At 45.5% G+C, this 19,988-nt stretch overlaps 2 protein-coding genes across 4 annotated transcripts in view; one reads left to right on the top strand and one right to left on the bottom strand.

The window, feature by feature from the left end:
- Positions 1 to 446: 446 nt before the first annotated feature.
- On the top strand, positions 447 to 4,306 carry rb (adaptor related protein complex 3 subunit ruby). Its single transcript, XM_077660849.1, has one exon. It carries the CDS (start codon positions 599 to 601, stop codon positions 3,755 to 3,757), a length of 3,159 nt encoding a protein of 1,052 aa, XP_077516975.1. The 5' UTR covers positions 447 to 598; the 3' UTR covers positions 3,758 to 4,306.
- A 1,568-nt stretch (positions 4,307 to 5,874) lies between these two features.
- LOC144127873 (sialin-like) overlaps positions 5,875 to 19,988 on the bottom strand; it is a 125,314-nt gene continuing 111,200 nt past the window's right edge. For all 3 annotated transcript variants that reach the window (XM_077660850.1, XM_077660851.1, XM_077660852.1), the window contains exon 10: positions 5,875 to 19,305. In XM_077660850.1, coding sequence (XP_077516976.1) covers positions 19,087 to 19,305 — 219 coding nt within the window. In that variant the 3' untranslated portion in view covers positions 5,875 to 19,086. The remainder of the gene's footprint in view (positions 19,306 to 19,988) is intronic.

Genomic DNA, 19,988 nt, shown 5'->3' with positions numbered 1-19,988 from the left:
ACCCTGTAAACCACAGATGTCACTGTTATGGGGCGATAGTTACTTACGTCTGCTTTGTCCCCCTTTCCTTATATATCATGTTCATTCTACTTAATCGCCATTCATCGGGAACTTTCTCATCCACTATCCCTGTTTTTTAGCGCCGCCTAGCGGCTAGTCTGCGCAATGTCGAGGCGATCTCGAGACCCATTGAAATCGAGGAGACGCTTCAGGCATGTTCTACAGGAGGCATTGCCTTGACGAAGGGGAGGTTAGAAAATTGGTGGCGGTGTGGAGGAAGTCAAGGAAGGGTAAATTTAGAGAGAAAAAGATAGTCAACCTAGCCATTTTTTAACAAGGGGAAAACAAGAGGCTAGGTGACGCGAGCTGCTGCCCGATACAAAAGGGAAAACCAGTATCATCCATCCATCTAGCCTGCAGCGTCTGCCATTTCCGCTTTTGGCTTCCACACGTCACTCCCTCTTCCTGTCACGGTCATGGCTGTGCGTTCGGCAGATAAGTGCGGTGTCCAGCTGCAGCGGTAGGTTTTTCGGTGATTTTTGCATTCCTTGTCGGCTTGTCGGCGGGGCTTCGCAGTGGGCGTAGCGGGGCTCTGGAAATGATAGCTTCGTGGGCCTACAAGGACCAAATAAATTCCCCATCTGGAGGCCCAGGGTCCGCCATGGCATCGAGACACCCCGCTGATGCGGGCGACGCCGCCGCCACGGCGGCAGAGTCTGTGCCAGGATTTTTCTCCTCGGACCTGCGCCGGCACGAGGACCTCAAGAACATGCTGGACAGCAGCAAGGACGGGCTCAAGCTGGAAGCCATGAAGCGTATCATCGGCATGATCGCCAAGGGCAAAGACGCGTCGGAGCTGTTCCCGGCCGTGGTCAAGAATGTGGTTTCCAAGAACCTCGAGGTGAAGAAGCTTGTCTACGTCTACCTGGTGCGCTACGCGGAGGAGCAGCAGGACCTGGCACTGCTCTCCATCTCCACCTTCCAGCGGGCGCTGCGCGACCCCAACCAGCTGATCCGGGCGAGTGCCCTGCGCGTGCTATCCAGCATCCGGGTGCCCGTTATCGTTCCCATCATGATGCTGGCCATCAAGGATGCTGTGAGCGACATGTCGCCGTACGTGCGCAAGACCGCGGCGCACGCCATCCCCAAGCTGTACCGGCTGGACCCGGACCAGAAGGAGCAGCTGGTCGAGGTGATTGAGAAGCTGCTGGCGGACAAGACGACGCTGGTCGTCGGCAGTGCCGTCATGGCCTTCGACGAGGTCTGCCCCGAGCGCATCGACCTGGTGCACCGTAACTACCGCAAGCTGTGCAACCTGCTCGTCGACGTCGAGGAGTGGGGCCAGGTGGAGATCATCCTCATGCTGACGCGCTATGCGAGGACTCAGTTCGTCGACCCCAACGCGGCCGCCGCCGCAGGCGCAGAGGACGACGACGCCCGGCCAGAGGACGACGAGGAGCGTGGTCCCGCCCTGGACCCGGATCTGCGCCTCCTGCTGCGCAACTGCAAGCCCCTGCTGCAAAGCCGCAACTCGGCCGTCGTGATGGCCGTCGCACAGCTCTACTACCACCTAGCGCCGCGCTCCGAGGTGGCGCTGGTCGTCAAGTCGCTGATCCGGCTGCTTAGGAGCCACCGCGAGATCCAGACGGTGGTACTGAGCAACGTAGCGACCATGTCGACCCGGTGCCGCGGCCTGTTCGAGCCATTCCTGCGCAGCTTTTTTGTGCGTTCCAGCGACCCAACGCACATAAAGCTGCTCAAGCTGGAAGTTCTCACCAATCTGGCTGGAGAGACCAATGTGCCGGTGATCCTGCGCGAGTTCCAGACGTATGTGGCCAGCGCTGACACTGAATTTGTAGCGGCGACAATCCAGTCCATCGGGCGCTGTGCCAGCACCATCCCTGAAGTCGCAGACACCTGCCTCAATGGCCTGGTAGCGCTGCTTTCCAACAGGAACGAGGCTGTCGTAGCAGAGAGTGTGGTTGTCATTAAAAAGCTGCTTCAGATGAAGCCCTCTGAGCACCGAGACATAATTGGCCACATGGCCAAGCTCATGGACAGCATTGCAGTTCCCATGGCACGAGCGTCCATTCTGTGGCTTCTGGGGGAGTATGCTGACCGCGTTCCTAAAATTGCGCCTGATGTATTGCGCAAGGTAGCCAAGACATTCATTCAGGAGGAAGACATTGTCAAACTGCAGACACTCAACCTTGCTGCTAAGCTGTACCTGACCAATCCAAAGCAAACAAGGCTAATCACTCAGTATGTGTTTAGCCTCGCAAAGTACGACCAGAACTATGACATCAGAGACAGGGTCCGATTTCTGCGTCAGTTGGTGATGCCCCAAGGTGAAACTGGTGGCACACTGCATAAGCATGCTAAGAAGTTCCTCCTTGCCTCCAAGCCGGCACCAGTGTTGCAGTCAAAGTTTGAGGACAGAGACCACTACCAGATTGGGTCGTTGTCACATTTTATTAATACCAAGGCAAATGGATACCAAGAGCTACCAGATTTTCCTGCGATGGCCCCTGACCCATCGGTGCGCAATGTGGAAGTTCCTGCAGCATGGCAGGATACGAAAACGTCCAAGAAAAAGAAGCAAGTTGTCAAAAAGAAGTCTTTCTACTCAGAGACTGATTCGAGTCGTTCGGCTGGTGAATCGAGTTCAGAGTCCAGTGAGGATTCGTCAGATGAGGAGACTGCTTCTGGAAGTGAATCTGGCTCTGATGAATCCGAGGAAAGTGGTGTCGGTGAGAGTTCAGACGAGTCTGGCGACAGCCACATCAATGGGGCTGCAGACGTGAAAAGTGAAGAGGACACAAGCACAAGTTCGAGCAGCGGGGATGAGGACTCTGAGCTGTCCAGTTCAAGCAGCGGAGCACCGGCAGCAGCTCTGCCAAAAAAACCGCCTGCTTCGAGGAAGAACCTAGACCTCCTCCTGGACCTGGACGATGTCACTAATGTACCCACCGCTGCCACACTCCAGCCAATCAGCGCCCTTACGGTTACATCTGTCACGGTGTCGGGACGAGTGGATGCACCCCGTTTTGTTCCCGTTTCAACACCTGCTTTTGTGCCTACTGAGTGGAAAGAGCTTCTGAACAAGGTATCTGGAAATGGACTTGTTATCACTTGCCGGTTCAGCCGTAGTCCGCATCTCTTCTCGCCCAAGATGGCGTCTGTCGAGGTGACGCTGACTAACCACAGTGATGAGGAGCTGTTGGGTGTGCAAATCTCTGACCGAATGGGTCCTGGCATTACTTCTGAGGTTCGAGGCATTGCACCCGAACTCCTGGCTCCGGGTGCCACTCGCCTCGCTACCTTGGGCATAGATTTCGGTGACAGCACCCAGGCGGTAACATTGGAGGTGAGCATTGAAAATGGTGTACGCCACACGTTGAGCCTTCAGCCACCTGTTGGGGAGATTTTGCGCCCAGTACGCATGAACCGCGCAGACTTTGTGGCTCAGCAGGGTCGGCTGCGAGGCATGAATGAACACAGCTGCACCCTTGAAAAGGTTCCGGAGGCGGCGGAAGAGGTGCAGCAGCGCATCTACCGTGCTGCCAACGTGCTCTCTGTAGAAGACCAGCAGTCTGGATGGTTGCGCTTTGCAGGCCAGACTCTTGCCTCGGGGTCTCTGGTGTTGGTCAGCGTATGCCTCTCGCAGGAGTCCGTGAAGGCCATTCTGACTGTCAACTGTGACAAGATGGTTGTCGGTTCCATGCTGATGCAGGAGCTCCGCACAGCCCTCTCTTGAGAGCCCTTGTCCTGCTGCTAGCCGAGGGTTACTGGATGCAATATTTACGGTTTTGCAGATAGCTTTGGGAACACTTGTATATTCTTTGGTGTGAGAGAATCAAAGCTAGCCAGTTTAAGTCATGGGCCATGCACGTGTGCACCAGCCTCAGTTACTCAGAGTGGGGCTCGGTGGTGTCAAGTAGTGTTTTTAAGATGCTTTCTAGTGGCTGTGGGCTTTGCCTCTCAAATGTTATCGCATACTAAAGAACAAGAGTTCTTCAGGGCAGAATAGATTGCCACCTGCTATAACTGCTTATGAGGTCTGTACATGAACTGCGATTTGGAATCTTGCACTCCGCTCACATTGTGACACGTGCAGATTACTTTTGTTCGAAAGCCAAGATCTGAGGCAGGTTCCAGTTTGTATTGCTATCCAGCATTCCAGTTTGCCTTGCGCGAAGCGTAAATCTTGTTCTGGATGTGAGTGCCACTTGTACTGCTCTTAAGGGGAGCTGGACATTGTAATAAGGCTGCCCAGTTGCATATAAAAGGTGTATATTTTGCTATACTTGAATGTTTTTGTATTTTTTTGTATGCGTCATGTTTTACTGAATCCAAGGCCTAATGTTAGTATGCATGAGTTGAGCTTTGGGACAGAGCACAGTGTGAGCAGGCATGCAAGTGATGGCACTGCACGGTCCAATGGTACATTTAGTGTTTCCACCTCTGAAGGCAAAGTACCATGCTGGGGATGATTGTATCAGTACGGTGATGACCCTGTGGTCTTTTTGAGATTCAGTCCATCTCTGCCTGCTTAATCAGTGTACAACTTGGGTCTTAAAAATTTTCACCCAAGATAAGTGTAAGTGGGAAGGTTAGTGCTGCAAAACCATTGGCAATATTTTGTATTGTTGTTCCAATGAGGAATTGGTCACAAACAGGTTTCATTGAAATACAACAGCTGGCTCCTTTAAAAAGAAATGCATGTACACCCAGTCAAATCTTTAACTGGTGTGGTTCTTGCATCCCTAATTGCCCCTTGCCAAAGGCTTCTCTCGGCTAAACCGCTGGCATATTCATGCTGTAATTTGATGCATGTAGTGGCATTTTGTGGTCCATTTTTTTTTCTTATGCTTGAGTGGAGTGCTTGCCTGATTTGATCAAAATTATTAGAAATCCCTATTGTCTGCAGCTCAGAAGAGAGAAAACAAGTGGCACATGCAGCAATGGTTCCAGTTCATCTCGCTCCCTCCTGTGGGTGAACTATCTCTCCCATGCTAGGCAAGTGTATTTACCTGGAGTAAGAGCAATTGCTCCACCAGAACCATTGCTGCGTAAGCCCCTTGTTCTGGCTCTTCGTAGCCACAGACGAAGATACCTAATAATTTTGATTTAATCAGTCAGTTACTCCACTGAAGCATAATGTGAAAAAAAAAGACCACGTGTCAAATTACAGCATGAATATGCCAGTGCTTTAGCCGACAGAAGCCTTTTACAAGGCGCAGTTAAAGGTTTGGCCAGGTGAGCAGTTGTGCCTTTTAATATGGACACTTTGGTTCTTGAGCAAAATTTTTCATAAAGCGATTCGTCCGTAATAACAAATTGCGAAGAAAAAAACAATGCTTCTATGTTTAGTTGTTGACAGTGAAGTTAAAATTAGAAATTTTCGGAGCTCCAAGCCCATCTGGCTGCCGTTGTGATCGAAACATAGTAGTGCAGCGATGCATTTAGTGGTCTATGATACATTTGATCGTCTCTCACGGCTAGGTGACATAACTCCTACTGCAACTGTTCACATCCCACGACTCACTCAGCTGACAGTTGTTTCATTATGAATTCCATGTAGCACAAACTACAGACAGTTTTCTGCACAGCCATTCATGCAATATGACATATGGTGAGGGACGTTGACGCAGCAACTCTTCACTGTAAAGCATGAAACCAAAAAAGGAGAGGGCCATCAGTCATTCATGTGCACTTTTCCACCGCATTCCTTAGGTGAGGGCACTCAGAATGCAGAAAAGGAAAGATCTGGTTGGCGCAGTGTAGATTTCGTTCTCATCACTGTCCATAATAATGTGATAAAAATATGTGGGGCCCAATGGGCTCTGTGCATTTTCTTCCTGGGCATATTGGTTTACTTTTTTTTTTTTGTCTATTGTCCAGACAGCAAGTTTACACATTAACGAGATGCAAATGAACTGAAAATGTTTGGTCCCTGAAAAATTGTCCGTAATTCGATTTGTCCATATTAACAGGGGTTGTATAGCAAGGCACGATTGTATTTCAACAAGACTCGTGGCAAATGCCTGAAGATCATGACCTTAAAATACTGGTGCTAGCAGATTAGGGAGTTCGAGCATGTGAATCTTTGGCAGATATCAGTGTACTCCTTGGCTACCCCTTAGAAGCAATGCCCTTAGTTCAGCCCCACTTGTATAGTAAAAAAAACACTTGCCTTCTCTGCAGCCTGGATAGTTGGAAGCACCAGATGAGCTTTTTAACCATATAAAATGGAATACGGAGGGCACAATGTACACAGCTGTGAGCAGCAACAAGCAGTTTCCCAAGCTTTTGGCGCTCTCATGCACACTTGCATGCAAATGGTCGTACCTTAGCAAGTATGTGAGCAGAGCAGTCTTGCACAAAGACACGGGTAAGGTGCACAATATCTTCAGAGAAAATAAAATGGTTGGCATTTATGATGTGCACACCAATTGCAGCACGCTATTAGTGCCACACCATGCATGTACTGCAGTATAGCTTTCACATTCTACTGCTACACCAGAATTGCCACCAAGTTGTTTTCAACACATGCAGGCATGCATGCAGGGTCAGAAAAAGAATGGATAAAAATAATCGAGGGCATTCAATGCCTGCAGCTACTACTTTGCTGAAAATATATCCCCTTCATTACTGTCCCATTTCCACAGCCAACACAGTAGTGTGCCATTAATGATCATTCACTTGTTTGCTTGCACCTGATTGGTGACTAGGTCAAAACAGCACGAGCAGACGTTTTTCATTCGTTTTACTAGAAAGCAGCCTGAGCTCACGTGATGTGTCAGTGTACTAAGAGCAGAGCCACCACATAACAGCAGACTCATTGCACACAGAAGTATTATACATGTGCAAAGCTCACAGAAACGCAAAGACATCTGCCTGCTTGCTGGCTTATTACAAACAAAAGGAGACAGGCACCCAGAGGAAAGAAAGCTCAAATTTTCTAGGTCCCGTGTATGTAAAATTGAAGTTTTTTTGCAGTGACTTACATTTTACAGCTGAACGCTTCAGCAGCTCAGTCATCTATACAATGAAGAGTGATTGAGGGATAACGAATTTTGAAAGTGCAGGTTAAAAGGGATGACAGATCTGGACAAGTGAGCCGCCGCGGTTGCACAGTGGTTATGGTGCTTGGCTGCTGACTCGACGCGGGTTCGATCCCAGCCGTGGCGGTCGAATTTAGATGGAGGCGAAATCCTAGAGGCCTGTGTGCTGGGCGATTTGAGCGCACGTTAGAGAACCCCAGATGGTCGAAATTTCCGGAGTCCTTCACTACGGTGTCCCTCATAGCCTGAGTCGCTTTGGGACGTTAAACACCCATAACCCAAACCATAAACCAGAACTGGACAAGACAGGTGTGATATTTTTTTTTCAACCCGTCATCACATCCATGTTCAGAATTTGGTACGGTACATCAACTAGCCCAACAGACAACTTTGTTAACTGAATGCGGGCTTGCCAGCTGATTCTGAAGGGAGCATGACTGGTATTTGTTGAAGGGGTGCGTCGGCTATGCTGCACACACTCCAGCCATACCGTTTATGCATGAAAACCTCTAACCAGCTGGATTAGCAAAGCTTGTACACAGAAGACTGGCCATTCTTGACTCTTTTTTACGAGTGTGTGAAATGAAAACAATGAACAACCCAACCAAGAGATGACCAAGTGCAATTGGAATCTGTGCTTGCATCTCTCTGTCAGACTGCTACAACAGTGCTGTGAAGCACAAACACACAAAAGTGCTAATGCACACACAAAAAAAAATGGCATCATCATCATCAGGCTAGCTATGCCCATTGCAGGACTAAGGCCTTTCCCACATACCTTCAGTTAACTCTGTCCTGTGCCAGCCATGGCCACCTTATCCCCTCTCATCCGCCCACCTAACTTTCTGCTGTCCCCTGCTACACTTGTTTTCTCTTAGAATCCTGTCCATTACCCTAAACAACATTGGTCATCTTCCCTTCGCATTACATGCCCTGCCGATGCCCTTTTTACATTTCAACTAGGATGTCATTAACTCACATTTGTTCCCAGATCCACACTGCTCTCTCCCCGTCTCTTAAAATTACACCCATCATTTTCTTTTCCATAGCTCACTGCGTCGTGCTCAATTTAATTTACATATCCTTCCACTCTACAAAAAATTTACTTTGGAACAAGTGAATGCGTATACGTGCCAACATCATAAAATGATCTGCTGTTTGACTTGTAAAATTGAATAAGAGCAAGGAGATGCTATGGGCCTGAAACTTATGGAGTACTGTCAGATGCCTTGAGCAAGAAATTTTATTGTACACTAGTTAAACTAATTTGCCAAGATCAACAGACAATCTTTTAAATTTCCAGAAACACTCACGAAGTTTGTTAAAAAATTGCATTTGATGATGGCAAATTTTACTGGCACAGGGGCAGCTTTGTCCACAAAGTACCTTGGCACAAGGAATTTAGTCTACACAAGGTGGGGTCACAGACCTACAAGCAATTCACCCCAGAGGGGCCGAGCACCGGGCCAGGGGAAGCTTGTCCCAATTGTATCACTGGCAGCAATGAGGATCGAACCCCGCTTTTCCTGCATAAGAAGCGGATGCTCAAATGGCTAGGCCACCGCCGAAGTTGAAGGAAGTTACATTTGAAAGAAACCACAAATGTGACAACTTTCTTTGAGGCAGATTATTTGCTGAAGCATTTGTTTATACTCTGAATGAAATGTGAAATACAAAATGCGTGTGGCAGCAACACGTATTTTGAGCATCCCGTGCCTGGCAGCTTTCTTCTGCTTATGGCCATCGATGCAGTATGCCAGGCTCATCTAGCCATAATAATCATTGCGCACAGATAGTTCCAATCTTTCTTTCTTCTGGGGTTCCATGCAGTGGCATCATCTCTCTTTCACACATTGTAGCATTCAACATCACATCTTATTGTTTACTTTTTAGTGTAGCAGAAGCAACCAGAATAAAGCTTTTCAAAAACAGCAGCATTCATTTCTGTTCATCCTTCGCAACGCTTTAAAAGTTGTTCAGATTGCGTCGTTAGTCATTCAGGTTAGCACAACATAAAAGAAGTGCTCTTACTTAGTTCAAGTGATTGCTAACAAAACTAATTCCATTCCACTGCTGCAATATATACCATTCTTTTTCAGCCTTCTAATTGGGTGGAACGCACTCATAACAGGCATGTGCTAAGGTAAGCCGGAACTGTGCAACAATTTCCCTATGGCAGTGGCATCTCTCTTTGCCTCCACATAAGCAACAATACAGGAAAACTTCACTGTTCCTTAATTGCTAATCAAAAACCAAACTGACCTGCCAAACCGACCCACTAAAGCAACCCACCAAACCAAACCACTAAATCGACCAGCGCACCAAATGTCAGCAAATACACGTGTGTATATTGTTCTCTGTTTAAGCGTAATGAACAAACAAAACCACTTCAAAATTTAAAAAATACCATCTTTTATTTCAATCACCAAATGCACTACTTTATCAGTGCACATACAGATCACTCTTGTCTTCAAATCAGCCACTTGCACTTGCTTATGGGTGTAAGTACAGGTTAGCATCTTCTTGTCCTCCCAGAAAGGAAAAAAAAAAACAAACATGAGAACATGGTATATTACCAGGTGTAGCTATAAAAACAGTAAACCTCACACATGCTACTATATGGTTTTCTGAGGTCTGAGACTAGCAACAAGATGTGGTGCCAAAAATTAAAAGCAGCAACTAAGAGAGAGTGCTTCATGCTGTTGCATGACACAAAGCCTGAGAGTACTACAAAAGACAAGTAAAATGGAAGGCTCTCTTCCGTACCCTTCAAACAGAGTTCACCTGTACAAGTGGAAATGCAAAGATCAAAAAACATGCGGCAGCTTTGGAGCAGCCTTTCTATCACAGCGTGTCCATGGCCCATAGAGTTTCACTGCAGCTTGCATCGGACAGCAACTGCACATCCCTGAATACTGTGCATACATAAATGATGCCAGTACACACAAACACACACTCTCATATCAGGCATTTGCACTGAGCAAGTTTTCTCGGTAGGGAAGGAAAAAAAAAATGCACACATGTGCTCAATGTGCGAACATTTGTCTCAGCCAAAGACGTTTATCCCAAATGACTGCTTGGTCTCTTTGAGACAGCAGTATCTGTAACTAATAAATGCAAGATTTCCTTCTCTGGGTCACGTGTAACAAACTCTGCTCATAAAAGAGGCAGCGCACTGTCCTAATTAGCACCTGATCATGTTAAGGGACACACAACCAGCTGGTGAAATGGTACCAGAGAAAGTAAGCACTGTTGTGAACATACAAGAAATGAGTCACCTCCATCCTGACGGTGGGGCAGCCCTTAGAACAACACGCGTCAAAAAGAAAATGCAATGTCTGGCACTAAGGACACTGAAACACACTTGCTGAACATTGCAAAGTCAGAAATTTAACATGTGACAAACAGGCATGATGGTTTCTCATTGCAGCAACAATAAAAATAGCTGGAATACTGACTGAAAGCTATAAACGGCACTGTAGTAGGATTTTTGCACCATAAACCAATTCCAGAGTGCTCTTTCAGGTCGTATACCACATGCTTCAGATGCAATAAGTGCTCCCTCAAGCCTGCTTGCTGCACAAAAAACTTTGGATTCATGACAGAGCACGCAGCAGAGTTTGTTACAACAAATTGTATCCAGTAAAGAGACACAGATGTACCATATCAAAATCAACTAATGCAGGATAAATGCTGGATACCCTCTACTGACATAAGCATGCAATTTAAGACTACTGCTATTCAGCAAGGAAAAAACACGTTTCTTCTCAACTATAGTTCATATTAAAGGCCTCCTAGTCACCACAACAAAAGCCATATGCTTTGAAATCAATGCCAAAGATTGCATGCTTTGGGATGTGCCTGTCAGCTTTCATCTGTACCTTTTTCAATCCTAGGTCTTTTATGACTTTTGAGAACGGCTTATGCCATTTTGCAAAAAAAGGGCACATTTGTACGATGAGCTAAGATAGCATCGCAGGATGCAGAGAGGGAAAGTGCAACATTTGGAGATACTAACTGAGCTTAGATTCAAAGGTCACATTTCAATAATGTCAAGTATTAAGCAGATCTTAAGAAACACACAGCCTTAATTGTTTCAAGAGAGAAATAACGTAAATCCAAAATAATAGCCACAGTGACTCACCACACCATTTTCTGCACTATGAGTTAAGACAATTCACTATGCCTCAAATTCTTAATCAGAGATAAAATCCTCAGCACAATAAAAACAAGATGGCGGGTAGCTTGGTGTCTTTTGGAATGACATATTAATATTACAGTGAGGGCCAAAAAAACATGAAAACTACAAAAAGATGGCAACAGCAATGTCACCACACAAACCTTTGGCTAGCCCTACTGGACAGCATACTTCTCTTCGAACTCTTGAAACAGACACCTGGACTAACCTAGCCCTAACCTAACACTTGCCACGTGGCAGGTCTTCAACCAATTCAACCACTGTGGCATGAAATACGTAATCATCAATTAAAATGTGCACTGCTCAGCTAGAACATAAGAGCTTAATTCTCTCACACTGAGCAAGAACAGACATATTAAAAGAAAGCAAAAATTTTCAACTGCACTAAAGAAATCAAATACCCACGTGTCGGCTTTTTTAAAACTGCACGCATCTCCCACATACACACACAGTGACACTGCTTTGTAGTAACAAATGGGAAACAGCGAGCTCTAACTTGGCTATGCATACATTAGCCTCATGGTTAAACTTTGCTGGTGCTTCACAAGCACAGCTTAAAATTGAAATTAAATAATGAGCTGTGATGTCAGCCACCTTTTGTTCAACCATCTGACCAACAATTAAGAAATTTGAAGAACTGTTAAGTTCAGGCAGTTGCTGTAAGAACAGACAGTGCCCGAGAAACACAGTCAAGCAGATGTTTGCTTAAATAATCCCAAGACTATGCTAGTGAGTATTTCCCACCGTATTGAGAAACAGGCCCTGTTCCAAAACCAGCTCTCTGATCAGACATCGAAACAACTCGATTCCATTTTTTTTTCTCAGTAAAAATTAATTCCATGGCTCTATCTGCCTATGCCGATGTTTATTTGGCAACAGAAGACACATTCATTACGTACAAAATTGGATTTAAAAATAGATTTTTTTTTCTGCCATACATTTCAGACTCACGACATCAAAAACTATAACTTGGGAGCCTCCTTAACCACATTCTTAAAGAAAATGCGACAGCATTTAGAAGTTCATTATCATCATCATCAGCCTTACTACACCTACTGCAGGGCAAAGGCCTCTCCCATGTCTCTCCAATTAACCCTATCCTTTGCCAGCTGCATCCACCCTTTGCCTGCAAACTTCTTAATCTCATCCGCCCACCTAACCTTCTGCCGCCCCGTGCTACGCTTGCCTTCTCTTGGAATCCACTCCGTTACCCTTAAGGACCAGCGGTTATCTTGCCTTCGCATTACATGCCCTGCCCAAGCCCATTTCTTTCTCTTGATTTCGACTACTAGGATGTCATTAACCCGTGTTTGTTCCCTCACCCACTCTGCCCGCTTCCGGTCTCTTAACGCTACACCTATAATTTTTCTTTTTCTTTCCATAAAGTGCAATCCCACATATTAATCAAATAGAAGGTACTCGAGCATTCTAGTCCTTAGATTTTCAAATTTGGTGGTGCTGATGATGTCACAACCTTCTTGAGCAAACAGGAAATTTCGTGAAGAGAAGCCATAAATGTTTTGTGAGACGACAACCAAAATGCCATCACATTATCAGACTGATCACAGTTTCAAATTGAAGGGCACTGTAACCAAGCCTCAAAGATCCGCGTGAAAAACTGTCGATGTCACCGCAGTTGGCTTGCGAAAACTACCTGTACTTCACTACATGATCTTTTGTAGCTTATGTAGCTTTCCAATAAGACGTAATAACCTATTGATACAAGTTGACTTCAGTTTGTCCTCGGTGTGAATAGGGTTGTTGCCTCGGAAGCACTTAGCAACCAGAATGCATTACTGCACCATGCGTCAGCATGTGTGCACAATTATTCTCACTCTGCCATCCATTTTCAGCACAGAAAAGAATTCATCAAGCAGCATGTGGCTCTGTCCACATATAAAGCGCCAATAAAATTTTGTCACTAACCTAAACTTTCGAAAATGATATTAGTGTGACATCAGATGGTGCCATCATTCAACCTCCTCGATATGAGGGCATAATGAGCAAACACTGCGTAGACATGCAAAACGCAAGAAGAGGCAACACAAGTGTCGTGTGCCAATGCATTCTTTTTGCTTCGTGTTCTCGGATCTCCATCACTGGCCCTACTACACACTACCGCCAACTTCCTCGATCCGGCTGCATATGCAGAAGGTAAGACCACTCTCAAAATGGCAGTGGTTGTGGTTTCCAATACTAGAATAACATCACCAACTTCAGAAATCGTTAAAAGCACATGTTAAAATTATATGATCAAAGCACATGTTGTAAAATTATGTTTGATCAAAGTAAATTTCCAAGGCTGCTGTTGAGTAGGCTCACCTAGGACTAGCCTAGCACTGCCTGCCATCCCCAAAATTAGTCTGCGGGGCTTGACATAACAGTTCAAAGCTCCTTCAATCGCTGCTGTTTCAAGGAGACTGACAACTGATCAAAACATGCTAAGATATTGTCATGCAAGTGCAAAGATTATTCTTATAGTAGTGGCAGAATCGAGTGCGACATTCACAGTTAAAAAGAAACAACAGTTTTAATTCGGCATGCAGGAAATTGTGGAAACTAGGTTGGGCAAAGTTCTGTACAGAAACTACGGTACTGTTGGTGCACATCACCACGTGACTGCATGTTTATGCACATAACCTATATATAATTGAATCCAACACGTTTTTTTTTCCTTGGAAAGCGTTTGTTATAGTTTACCGAAATATGTAACGCTCTGCTATATCTTCTGGTATAGCAGACCGCCACAGTAGCTCAGTGGTTAAGGCACTCGGCTGCTGACCCGAATGGCATGGGTTTGATCACAGCCGCGGCGATCAAATTTTGATGGAGGAAAAATTCTAAAGGCCCGTGTACTGTGCAATGTCAGTGGCTGAAATTTCTGCAGCCCTTCACTATGGCCTCCCTCATAGCCCGAGTCACTTTTGGGACGTTAAACCCCCATAAACCATAAACCAAACCTTTAGGTGCAAGCAGCTCTCAACAGTGGAATAGTGGAACAGCAACAACCCTCATAGCATGGCAAAGTGCACCAGTGGTTTTGTACTGTATACATACATGTATTTTTAGGAAAAAAAAAAACATGCACAAGAATGTGTATATTAGCTGAGTAAAAGTAATACAGCAGTACTGAATGCATGTGCCAAGATGGCAACATCATTGTTTCACAACAGAGCCACCAGAAAGATTGCTTTCAAAAAGCTAGAGTGGCATTTGCTTTCAGTTTGTCACCTTTGTTCGAATCACTTATTGTTTCCAGTATCGGGATATATTAGGCCTTTTTCAATAATTGACCAATTATGCTTCAAGATATTTTTCGCCGTTTCTGAAGTGACCATAGAGGGACATGGTACTATGAACACCAAGCTATCTGTTGTGTTGCAACAAAATTGGGTCCTTAAAAGTCAGTAGTTATACTCCATTTCAGTAGTTCCTCGCAGCGCTACCAAAGCTGCGCTCAGTGCAGATGTGACGTTCAGACTCTGCACAATGTAGTGCCAGTATAAAATGGGCATATGGGATAGCGTGCACTAAAAAAGTAGTGTGCTTCGTAGCGTACATGTGGAAAACGCTAAGTCAAATCAAACCTTACAGTACGCTCACATTATGTAAGCTATTTTCCGAGTTTAGCGTGCATGGATCTTGCGTACTCTAAAATCTTGTTTCTAAAATGGTGGCGCCCTTTGAAGCAGGACCCCTCACTTCGGATTGGGTTCGTCATTGTTACTGCCAATTTCAGCATGTTCACTAGCCATAAATGGGGCGCCAGGCTTTCGATTTGTCTCGTCTCGCCAAAAGCAAGATGTGTAAGCGATAGATTAGGTTTACTTTGTATTTACAGTGACAATTCTGCCGCTTCTGTGCCTACAGAGGAGCATCGGTTTGTGCTTACCATTCTAACAACCAGAGGCACCACTAGGCTGAGCTTATCGTTGCATTTCTGTTTGCATACGCTGAACTAAATGTGCAAATGTGAGAAATGACGTAATGTCCTGCAAAATGCTTGCATACATAAACATGCATACGCTTAAGGTACTCTGACAGATTTGATTTATACTCTTTTCTAACCATATCTGTATACACTGCGAGCAGACTTCACGGAGACAACAAGGCACGTAGAAACATGTTTAATGTGCTCTCCTGATTAGATGAGAAGGTTTCTACCTTCCATAGTGCTGTAACGAACTTAGGAGATGGAGTATCGTGCCTTTAATTCAGTTAATTTAGTGCTGGTGCCCAAGGCAAGTTGAAATAGAGGCTTACAGGCTTACTTTGCCTGCCTTGTGGCTCTTCAGGCCACTCTCATATCTTACTATGCACTATGTTAGCATGGTCAGTGCAGTGTAGATTCCCAAGGATCCCTGGATTAAATCTGCCAACTTGCACTCGACAGCAAGACATCGCAGCGACTAGGCCACAATGATGGAAGGTGCTAAAAAACAATTGCTGCCTCATGGCAGAATAATGCATACACAACTTAAGTCTGCAGTGACCACCACACAGAATTCCTCTGTGACAAAAAGTAGTCAGCAGTTACAGCTTTTCTTGTTACCTAAACAAAAAGCTAACCAGATGAAACTATGTTCAAGAATTTGAATGCTTCTGGATTGTTTGATAGAGTCGAACATCAAAATGCTCGTTTCATTTACTTCTTTGATTGGTAACCGGAGTAAAACAACATGCTGCGGACCATGGCCCAATGTTACCAAATGCTGTTTTTTTAAGTTGTATCTTACTATAATGCCCTTGTACATTTGCACTATATATACATGACTAATATCGGAAATGCACCATACAGCCATGACATGTTAATTGGCTGTGACCAGACTGTGTACAAATTATCTGAAAGACTGCCACCTCCTCAGTAATGATGACCATTATAACCTAAAAGACAGATGCCAACAGAAAAAACCTGCAGATGTATAAAAATGCACAATAACCCCTGCCGCTCAAGGCACTTCCAAAGTGTGCCAAATCCTGATTCCTCAACTGTTTGGCCATGCACACCATGCTTAGAGGGTGCATGCAGTGGCATCTGCAAAGCAGAATAGACAAGAGTGCTAACCCTGGAAGCATGCATTGTAGCTTATAACACAAAAAGGCAAAAAGTGTTTTGTTCATGCTTGTCCTCCTGCACTCAAGTTTTGCACGGACTGGAAGACTTGTGAAGTTGCAGCAGATGGCAGATGCAAATGAGCACATGTTTACAGTATTGCCAGAAAAATCTGGGTCAAGGACACTGATACCTCTTGAAGCCTTACTGCTGTTAGTCATGTCCTAACTCACTTCTCACAATTGGAGGAATTTCCAGAGCCTGTGGAGAGTACGACTGCACACAGATTGCCAATACACTGCGGCATATACTGCCATGGCATCAGCAGTACTTCTTCCTCGGCCCTCCCTGCTCAGCATGGTCAGCACTCTCACCTACCTTACTCCGTCATTACACTTAAGTAACAAAGAATGAGCACTACGTACACACACATACAAAAAAGCCCATAAAACCCTACTATGCAAAAAGTGCACACACAATCTGGAGCTGTCAACTGCTGTAGGACACAATTGGGCTCAGATGAATAGCTGACAGAAACAACCAAAAAAGAGAACTCGGCCATGCTTGGTGTGTGCAGTAGCAGAGTGTTGGTCCCAACAACTGAAAATGTTCCCTTGTGTTTGGCCATGCCCCATTCACAACTGTCCCATATGCTCACACGCAGCTCACACTGTGACACCGCCCCTGCGGCAACGATGACAGGGCAAGGAGGCATAGCATGGGCACAGCTGTGATCTCGCAAGAACGATGACAGAGTGACTTCTGTCTTTTGCAGTGTGCAATCCATTTTGTGTGAAACGAATTAGGCATTGCAATTTTTCCAGTTGTTAGGCTCAAGTGAAAACCAGCTGCCAACCCAACTAACAACTACAAAAATGCAAGCCTAACCAACCAACCAAACCTTTGTTGAAACATGGCTGCAATGCGGCCGCTTTAACTGCTACTTGTTCTGCCCAGGGGTCTTTGATGATTGTCAGCAGTGAAACTCCTCTTCAAAGCCTGATTGCTCCCTGTGGCCAACTTGCGAAGGTTAGCAGATGGAAGCATCGTCTCAGAACCGCAAATAAAAACTTGCTGTTTGTCATGATCAATTTCAGAAATGCTGAAACTATTGCTTGTTGTAGATTTTCAATTATCTACCATTTAATTTAACACCTGCACATTTTTGTTACCCTATCTGTTACACCAATTTTGTTGCCAGGCATCAAAGCAATTATCTCAGAGCTTCTAACTTGCACACAGTTTACTTTAGCGCAAAGCTAACTGTGCGCACACAAACAAAGACGTGAAGGAAACATGACACGCACGATAATATGATAATGAGCGACCGACTCGCCCAACAACTTACTCTCAAATTATTTTAGTGCTCATAGGTGTTGCTACAGTCAGCTATCAACCACAATTTGGCCCAATCAGACCACCAGATTTTAATGCACGGGAACTATGAGGTGTTTCGAAAGTGGTATCATCAAAGGTGGTTCCACCCCTCCCCAGAACATGGTCACATCAGGCTGGCTCAAAGTGCTTTTACACGGCATGGATTCCCAACCCTGCTTCCCACCTCAGCCACTGCCGTATGCATTTGTTAAAAAACAAACTGCTAAAACAATCTCTAAACAGACATGGGCCCTTGTGAACAATGGATGAGCAGTCAACAGCTCCTTGAAGCTGTCCAGGCAAAGGTGCAGGGTGCTGCAGAATAACCACCTCTCGTGCAGAAATGAAATATAGGCACCCTAAATGATCATCCTTTGTTCCCTGTTAAGACCGCCACCTGCCTGCTGTAATATTTTTTTTCCTTACTCATGCTATTCTGAAAAAAATTCCTTCCGCACATTAGCCTGTCATGCTTTGCTTCAAACTGATGAGCTTGAGTGGCACTACGAACTCGCCTGCAGTGCCCCAATATGCAGGGTGCATTGAACTAATCCACAATACACTGGATTAGTTCAGGGCGCACTGAAGTAGTGCAGAAAGGAAGATAAGTGCTGCGGTGAAACACCTTGAAAAGATGAGAAGCAGCCAGTGATGCGAGTAAACAGGAACTCAAATTCTGGAATGTTGCTACGCAAACAGATCAGACAGTGGAAGTGCTACCACACCAGGCATCTCTCAGGCTGGTCCTGAAGGCTAACTTGCCAGATGCTGATATTGATGTGCCTGCTAGGTGACTAGCTTCGGCTCCAAATAAGCAAAGCTGCACACAGCTTCTTAAAACACGAACAACACACGCTCTTGGCAGCATGCATCACTAAGTTTATAAGCATAGATTCCGGTACTGCGGATTTTCACAAATTCAAGATGTGAAGCACACTCATCACGTGAGCGATTTGTTGTGCAGGTGTCATCTGGCACTCCTTAGAGGAAGGTTACCAGCATACGTTGTGCAGTTGTCCTCAGAAGGTGGTGGAATGCTGTATCACGGCGGGTTCAGACTTTCGGCTTGCTGCCGCTCCTGGCATGCCATGGAAGCACACACTGAATGGTCACTGAGTCACAGGTCTGCAGTGTGATGACGCTTGGTGCAGATTGGATTAGCAGCAGAATTGAAACTACTGGGAATGGCTGCTGAACAGTGCCAAGGACCCACACTGAAGGCTGGCTGTTGAACAGGGGGACCGACGTCGTGCAGGCAGCAGCAACACACAGTGTCAATCAGTGCACCACAGGAGGTTTCTGCAAGGTCTCTGTATGTAAACCACAGGGTGTTCTCGAGCAATTCACCGGTTGGCGATCACGCATGATAAATAGTCACGCAACAGCATGTATCACATGAGGTGCATTTCAGCAGCCACAGCTCGAAAGTCATCCGGATCTTCGTCTGAATCGGACTCGGGATGTGGGAAACTGACCAGGCTGTTCTTGCTGGTGGGTGCCACCCCCCACTCCTCCACACTGGCTGAGCCAAACAGCACAAAGCTCACAGCACCAAAGGTGTAGATGGCTGATGCCAGAAGAAACAGCTTCCGCCACTGGACCAGGCTCTCCTGTATTGAGAGATACAATGGACACGTGTAAGCTAAAACGAACTGATCAAGAGACTTTTGCGAAAGCTAAGTCTGCTTTTCTTTCATCAACCAAGCTTGGTGCCCAATGAGTGCTTGTAGGCAATTTCGCAGTGCTTGAAACTTCAATACTCAGTTCAAGAAATGTTTCAGGGCCTATTCTCACCTGGTAAAATGCAAGTAAAGATGACTCCAACCAATTACTATAACTTGAAATCCTGCCAATTTTGTTCAAAAATGTAATGTACTGTGAACAAAACTGGCCCCTGTGCCAGTGCATGCCAAATTCCATCAGTATGCAACCTAACACTATAACACCAAGGCCCACTTGCACGAAGCAAATAAGAGTCTAGTTCCCAGACTTGTCTTATATATATATTCGTCAAGCTTTTTGTTTGCCCAATATATTGGACTGTACTTCTAATGATGTCCGTGTACCGGGTATTGTCAACAACGGAAATGTGAAAGGAGTATGGCCTCCAGTGAATTTGCGAATTTGTTCCCACATTTTTATTGAGAGTGCTGAACTATTTATAGGGGACACATTTCTTTTTGGACGTTTTCTCTGCAATTTTTTGAACATACCACGCTCTGGCCTAAGCCCTCTTAAAGATAAGTAAATTCTCTAGAGTGGCATAACAACGGAGAGGGCTCCAGGCTTTGTT

This window comes from Amblyomma americanum, chromosome 4 (genome assembly GCF_052857255.1).
Source record: "Amblyomma americanum isolate KBUSLIRL-KWMA chromosome 4, ASM5285725v1, whole genome shotgun sequence".
Lineage (NCBI taxonomy): Eukaryota > Metazoa > Arthropoda > Arachnida > Ixodida > Ixodidae > Amblyomma > Amblyomma americanum.
The sequence above is the reverse complement of the archived record's forward strand: the minus strand, read 5'-3'. Positions and strand labels throughout refer to the sequence as shown.